A 7,527-nucleotide genomic window follows, 5' to 3' on the forward strand; every position below is an offset into this window, starting at 1 on the left:
GGAGTGTCCTGTCACGGGTGTCACCCGTGTGACAATCAGCACGAGGGTCAAAGAGCCGTGGAGTAACACCCACACATCCCCGTGGGTCCCACCGGGGCCGGGCACATCACAACCCCATCGATCCTTCCTTCCCCGGGGTCAGCTCCGCTGCCCCGGCGCGACGCCGGGTGACTGTCACCAGGACTGGGGACAATGGGCTGCCGGCGGCTGTCAGACAGGAATGCGATTCCAGGGGCGCTTCTGATGAGCCGTGCCGGTTTCACACCCGACCCCGAGAGAGCCAGCACCGAGCAGTGACAGTGACCAGGCAGAGGGACGGATTCTGCTGCAGCAAGAGATCGTGTGTGTCCCCAAACCACGACTGTCACTGGAGGTGTCAGGGTCTGTTCACGCTGCCATTTGTCACTCTTCTCTCCTCAAAGCTTCCCTGTGAGAGTGGTGAGGCCCTGGCACAGGGTGCCCAGAGAAGCTGTGGCTGTCCCTGGATCCCTGGAAGTGTCCAAGGCCAGGCTGGATGGAGCTTGGAGCAGCCTGGGATAGTGCAAGGTGTCCCTGCCCATGGCAGGGGGTGGCACTGGATGAACTTTAAGATCCCTCAACTATTCTGAGATCCTGTGATCCCACTCCTGCACTGCTTGCGCTCCTGAATTAGGATGGGAATATCCTAACGAGCTAATTATTGCGTTCGACATCGCTGGGAAGGGAACAAACCCAACGTGTAGGATTCGTGCCCTGCAGCTCCCAGGCGCAATCGGTGTCAGCGATGGTCTCAGCACACAGCCCTTGCTGGGGGCAGCCGGGTCTCAGGACCCCGATAGAAATACAGCACGATCCCACACAAACTGATGGGGTTTTCGCAACTTACGTTATCTCTGCGCTCATTACGGCACAGAACACACGCAAGTCACCACCTCGCTGTTATCATGGGCGGGGGATCCCGGAGCATCCAGCAGCACACCTGGAGCATCCGGGCGATGCTGAGGAGCCCGCGGGCCCTCTGCCCGGCTGACCCCGTTCCGGGGGGACACGAGGAGCCCTGTGACCTCACCGGCCGGGTGATCCCAGCACCGCCACCCCCGCACAGCCGCCGGTGGCTGCGGGCAGGGTCCTCACTGAACTCCAACTCCCAAGACGCACCGCGACAGCAAGGCGCCCGCCTTTCCGCTGCCCTGCGGCGCCTCTCCGCGGTGCACGCTGGGATGTGTAGTTCTCAGAAGCCAGCGCGCATACAGCACCCCCCCGGAGGAGAACTCGCCTGCCCGTGATGCCCCGTGGCGCGGTGACACCATCGGCGGGCGCCGGCGCGGAGGCGGCGGGCGATGTCGGAGAGCGGCGGCGGCGGCGGGGCGGCGGCGGGCGGCGGCGGCGGCGGCTCGGGGGCCGCGGGGCCCGGGCCCACCGACCCCGCCTCGCTGCCGCCCGGGGACCCGCAGCTCATCGCCATCATCGTGGAGCAGCTCAAGAGCCGCGGCCTCTTCGACGGCTTCCGCCGCGACTGCCTGGCCGACGTGGACACCAAGGTACCGGGGCCGGGCAGCGAGCCCAGCCCTGCCCGCTCCCCGCCGCTCCGGGGCTGCTCCCGGGGCCACGAACGGGCACAGAACAGCGCAGCCTTTCATGTCCCAGCCCAGGCTTTCCGCGGAAAACACCTTCCCATAACAACACCTTCCCATAATCAACCTTTAATTCAAAACTCCCATCTTCTCAAACATCCCTGTATTCTCAAACCAAGCCTTTAGCCTTTGTTTCTGGAGTAGATGTTCTCGAGCTGTTGTTTGACATTAATTTTTTTCTCAGCCACAGCAAACTCATCGTTTGTTGCCGGTGTTGAAGTTGAGCTGTCGGTGTCAAGTTGGGTTGTTCACTGTGACTCTGTCAAAATTCAAAGCTTTTTGTTGAATTTTGCTTTCCCAAAGTTTTGTGCTCCAGCAAGAGCCCTGTCCTGGGATTTGCTGTCCTCATCCAGGGCCAGCACCCAGGACAGACACATCAAACTCTGAAATATCCCACAGACACATCAAACTCTGAAATATCCCTGTTTCCCTCTTTCCTTCCCTTGCATCCAGGATGTGAATGGCCCTGAGTATTTATAGGGATTTGTTAGTTAAGTTCCTCTTCAGTGGAATTACATTTCCTCTGATAAAACTCAAATAATTATAACTATCTTTAAAATTACAGTTTTGTCTTTTTATTCTTATCTTCTCTGCTAGTGCCACAGAAGCAAATGATTCACGTTCTTGTTTAGTGACAGCATTGCTCAGCCACTTCACTAAGAATTTTGGGGTGGAGGGTTTCCAGACAACAAGAACTCTGCTTAAACAACCTCTGTCTGCACAGTTTGCATTTCACTACAGTTTCAGCCCCAATCCATCCATCCATCTGTTGGAATTATTACAACACTGAGTGTTCTGTGCAATTTCCAGTTGTGTTCTCAGGGAAAACAGCATTATCTTTGTTCAGAGGGTGAAAGGAGGGAAGCACAGACAGCAGAGCAGTCTGTGTGTGACAATAGCTGCACTGTGAAGGGCTCTGGCAGGGGGCTGTTTGGAGGTATTTGAGCTGCTGAGCTGGATTTATTTGTATTTTTTTTAGCCAGCCTATCAGAACCTGAGGCAGAAAGTCGACAACTTTGTCTCGACCCACCTGGACAAGCAGGAGTGGAACCCAGCCATGAACAAGAACCAGTTACGGAATGGGCTGAGGCAGAGTGTGATCCAGTAAGTGAGCAGCAGCCTGCACAACAACTGACATTTGATAAGCCATGAATCACCTAAGGCAAGGGAGGACTGGCTGAGTTAAGTCTTTCACACCACTTTCTGTTGTCCTCCCTGAGTTTCATTGTGGGAGTGAGTGCAGTCTGAACTCTCCCCAAAATGCACATTATTGCTCTGCCTGAAATGGGTGTTTTTGAGAGGTGAAGTGGGTGGTTCTGAGAGGTGAAATGGGTGGTTTTGAGTGGTGAAATACTTTTATTTGCTGTCCAGATTATTGCTGCAAAAACAGTACTTGCTGTCCTGAGCTGGATGACCTTGATCTTAATTTTCAGGAAAGAAAAGAGCCTTTAAAGATTCTTTAAAGAAAGAGTCCTGAGGATGCCAGAGGTTTGTGTGTAGACTCCAACCCCTGTCAGCAGCAATCTCTGCACCAGCCTGAGCTCCTGCAGCACAGGAGACAGTTCTTGTCCAGCTTTTTCAGATAATGCACCAGGATGAGCAGAGGGATGGAGCACCTCTGCTGTGAGGAAAGGCTGGAAGAGCTGGGATTGTTCACCCTGGAGAGGAAAAGCTTTGAGGTGACCTCAGTGTGGCCTTGCAGGGCCTGTAGGAGCCAACAAGATGGAGAGAGACAGTTTACCAGGGCCTGGAGGGACAGGACAAGGGGGAATGGCTTCAGCTGAGAGAGCAGGGTTACAGTTGATATTAGGAATCCGTCCTTCCCTGTGAGGGTGGGGAGGCCCTGGCACAGGTGCCCAGAGAAGCTGTGGCTGCTCCATCCCTGGCAGTGCCCAAGGTCAGGCTGGACAGGGCCTGGAGCAGCCTGGGACAGTGGAAGGTGTCCCTGCCATGGCAGGGGTGGAACAGGATGAGCTTTAAGGTCCCTTCCAACCCAAACCATTCTGTGACGCTGACAGCTTGTGCTGCTTCCCAGAGCTGCTGAGCTTTAATCAGGGGGAGGAGGACGAGGTATTGCACACAGAATGTTGTAAAGAACAGTGACAGGGAGTCTGAACAGTCGCTGTCACTGCTGGAGGGGCAGGGCTGAGCCCTGGGGGTGTCCAGGTGTGTGTCCTGCCCACCCAGGCTGCTGTTACCTGGAGGTGGCACGAGGCGCCCTGTCTCAGCATCCTCCACAGCCTCATTATCCTGTGGCTGCTTCTCCCAGTGCCATGAACATCTCCATTTCCTGTCCCTGCTGCCTTGCAGACATGACTTAACCCTCCCAGACAGCCTGTGCCCCACAATCCAGAACCTCTGCTGTGTGCTCACCGTCTTCTTTTTATAATTCATACCCATCTGTCTAGACTGTTACAAGGAGCAAGTGGCAGTCCTAAGAACACTTAGGGGGCAGGGCTCTTCTCCCTCCACTCAGCCAAAAAAAAAAAAAAAAAAAGCCTGAGCTCTCACCTGCCCTCCTCCTCAGAATAGCTTATTTCTCTTCTTGTGCCAGAATGTATTTGTGCCAAAATGTGTTTGTTTGCTTTCATGTTGACCTGGTTTCCACAGGAGCCCTGTTAAAAGTGGCTCTTGGCCAAGGTGTCATTTAAGTACCTGGGAGAGCAGATGTGAGTTGTTAATTCTGTAGGGAGCAGGGAGAGAAATAGGTGAGTGAAACAAGTCCCTGTTAAGGATCTCCTGAGTAGGCTGCAGTTCTCACCATGTTAATGCTAATTGCAGTTGACAGGAGGGCTCTGGAGAGTTTCTGGAGGAGATTGGGGAGAAGTTTTTCAGGGGAGCTGAATGACTTCTTTGTCTTTGTTCAAGGTCAGGAATGCTGGAAGCTGGAGTGGACAGAATTATTTCTCAGGTGGTGGATCCAAAACTAAACCACATCTTCAGGCCTCAGATAGAGAGGGCGATTCATGAATTTTTGGCTGCACAAAAGAAAGAGGAAAATGTGCCAGCTCCTCCTCCAGAGCCCGAGAATAAGGATCCTCCTGCTCCATCTCAGGATGCCTCCTAAAGGTCGGGTATCTCTGCACTTAGTGCTGACATTCCTTGTGCCTCATCTCTGTGTTTGTACAGTGCAAGATAGAGGAGGGCTTGGCAGGGGGGACACTTTGATCAGCAGCCTGGTGTCATTGTCACACAGCCCTCTGCCCCTCCAGTGGCTGCTAAAAATAACTGGGACTAAGACACGGGGATGATGTAAATCAGCTATCAAGGAACACTGTGCACTCTGCCAGAGCTGGGTTTGGATCAGCCCAAATGGCTTTTTATTCCAGTAAAGCATATCCAAAAAAAGAAAAAGCATATCCAGCAGCATTAACGTGGAAGTGGCTGGATTGCCTTCAGAACTTGTATCAAATAGATTAAAATATATATATCATTTACTGAAACACAGATGGGAATAGAGTGGTGACAAGTTATTGTGGCTTAGCACTGAAAGTTTTAGGTATCTCTGCTTCAGAACAAGCACTGGAGTGTTGAATTGTCACTGACCAAAATAGTCCTGCTGGAGTAAGGGCAACATCTCTGGGAGTGAAAAAGTGCTCACTCAGAAAACTGGTTTAAATAGAGCAACTTGGATCTTCCAGCTGCAAGGACTGAGGGTGCCTTTGTTGCAAACAAGTTCATTCTGGCTTTTGTGATTAAAATAACTCCAGGGGCCTCAGGGGGCCATAACTGCTCCTCTGTCTTAGCACAAGATGTGCCCATCTTTGCTGAAGTGGCAGAAGTTGATTTGGATATTGAGGAGCCACTGCCTTCCTGGGAAATTTCAATCTGCAGCTTTGCTGGGGGACTTTAAACCATGCTGCATGAAAGGAAGTTAATTGTCAGTTGCTCCATCTGCCAGGGCTTCCTGAAAGCAAAAAGGCTCCATATAACCTACAGCTGATTTATTTAGAAGGAATAAGAAGCTACAGTGGCTGTTCTAATGCTTGGAATTAGCAGAGCAACCAGCACGGGGGTTTAGCTTAGTAGTAGAAGTTTAAGTGGCTGTAATATCATCCTGAGTTATTTACTTGTGACTTGCAGCTTTAATGCCTTGAATTTTTGCATTTATCTGGTTCAAGTAGTTTAAAAGTCCATTATAACCCACAGCAAAGTGCAGCTGTTAATATATTCTAATCTCTCCTAATGCATTGACTTGTGAAGGTGCTTTTACATCCTCTAAAATCTCTTCTGTTTTTTTTTTTTTTCCCTTGCAGGGAGATCCTGCTGCTGAACAGCTGCAGTTGCAACATGCCCTGTTAGACTGGCAGTGGATTCCTTGTTCCCTTTGGTGCAGGGTTGCTGTCTGCCAAAGATGATTAACCTTTATTAGGCCTGTGGGAAATAGGCCCCGAAATGGGGAAATTCAGGTGCACCTGGAGTTCTGCCTGTGGAGGGACAGCCCGAGCGTGGAGGGTTTTATTTTTGCTGTGAACTGCAGTGTGTATTCATTAGTCATGCCTTTGGGCAAGGGGGTGGGAAGGAGAAAAGGGAGTTGTCTGCTGTCTGCAGGGAGTGGGGAAGTGGGTTGAGGTGCTACAAGGAGCACAAAGAAAGGAAGGAGGGTTTGGGGGTGGGGAATGTTGTGGAGGCCAAGTAGAGCTGTCAGATTTCCTTTGCTAGAAAAGCCAGAGAAGGGGAAGCCTGGTGCTCCTCTGCTGGGTTACAGGGAGCAGCTGGTGCCAGCTCAGGTGGAACTCACTGCACTGCCTGCTTTGGGAAAAGGCATTTCCTGCTCAAAACTGGAGCTAAAGCTTCAGGATCCGTTATCCAGATCAATTCTGTTGAACACAGGAACATGTTTACAGTTGGCTGTGCCTATCGCTGATGTCACTCCTCATTCCCAGGGAGCTCTGGGGAGCAAAGGGCACACCAGAGTAGGGGATCAGGTGGAAATTTGTCTTTTTCTGCTTGGAAGACTTTTCTTTCTCAGGTGCCTGGTGGAAACTGTCGTATGCTTTCAGCTTGAATGCATGCAGTGTCCTCTGGATGACAGTCAAATGGAGAATGTGATAACCTGTTCTGCCAGCAAATGTCCACACCTTTTTTTTTTGCAATAAAACACCTCAAAAAGCATCTCTGAGGCTTGGCTTTTTCAGCATTTTTTTTTTCTTAAGGAGAAACTATTTAAAGAAATCCAGGATGAATTTAAAGACTTAGGATTCTTAAATAAAATAAAGGGTTTATTTCAAGAAATCCAGTGCTGGCAGCTGGAACCCTAATGAAGGTGTGACCTTACACATTTTATGGGTTAATCCAGATTGAACAAGCTGGGGTTGGTTCTGTCATGGAATAAGATGGTTTTAGTATCCTTTCCACAGAAGATGTCCCAAAAAATGTAAAATATTGTAAGGATTGTGTGAGTAAAGGGTTCTCTCCTGGGTGTTGGTTTGGAGGTTCAAGACTGCTCCAAATGTGTAATAAATGTTTTCCCTTAGGGCCTTAAGGGCAGCTCTTGACAGAAAAGAATCTTCTACCTCCTGGTAGGGTTCTCAACCACTTCTTTGGAACTGAAGTGCTTATTCAGGGGGAAAAAATTGTTTAAGAGTTTAGAAAGAGCAAATAGAAAGGGTTCTGACTGTGCTTAGGCAAATTCTGGATGACAGTAGGAGTAGTCAGGGAGCAGGGACACCAGCTCAGGGTTTTTTTGTAGCAAGTCAAACTGGATTTCCCTCCTGTGGTGAGGAGGGAACCTGAACCTGTGTTTCCTACCTGACAGCAGCTTTAAAAGATGAGTGAAGGAGAACAGACCCAGCCAGGGTAGTTTTTAAAAGGCTTTTCCATTGTTCTCTCTGTGTTCACTCTGACACTGCTGTGCCTTTGGTGGGGCCCAGCCTGTGCACGGCTCCAGTGGCTGTGGGAACCTTCAGATCGC

At 50.8% G+C, this 7,527-nt stretch overlaps 1 protein-coding gene across 1 annotated transcript; it reads left to right on the forward strand.

Moving 5' to 3' along the window:
• Nucleotides 1-1,319: 1,319 nt before the first annotated feature.
• BOD1 (biorientation of chromosomes in cell division 1) lies at nucleotides 1,320-6,728 on the forward strand. The gene is made up of 4 exons (XM_066197072.1): nucleotides 1,320-1,520; nucleotides 2,593-2,717; nucleotides 4,482-4,682; nucleotides 5,870-6,728. The coding sequence occupies exons 1-3, from the start codon at nucleotides 1,320-1,322 to the stop codon at nucleotides 4,678-4,680; spliced, it is 525 nt and encodes a 174-aa protein (XP_066053169.1). The 3' UTR covers nucleotides 4,681-4,682; nucleotides 5,870-6,728.
• Nucleotides 6,729-7,527: the final 799 nt, after the last annotated feature.

This window comes from Chamaea fasciata, unplaced genomic scaffold (genome assembly GCF_029207755.1).
Source record: "Chamaea fasciata isolate MVZ Bird 193981 ecotype frontalis unplaced genomic scaffold, bChaFas1.0.hap1 SCAF_15, whole genome shotgun sequence".
In the NCBI taxonomy this organism is placed as follows: domain Eukaryota; kingdom Metazoa; phylum Chordata; class Aves; order Passeriformes; family Sylviidae; genus Chamaea; species Chamaea fasciata.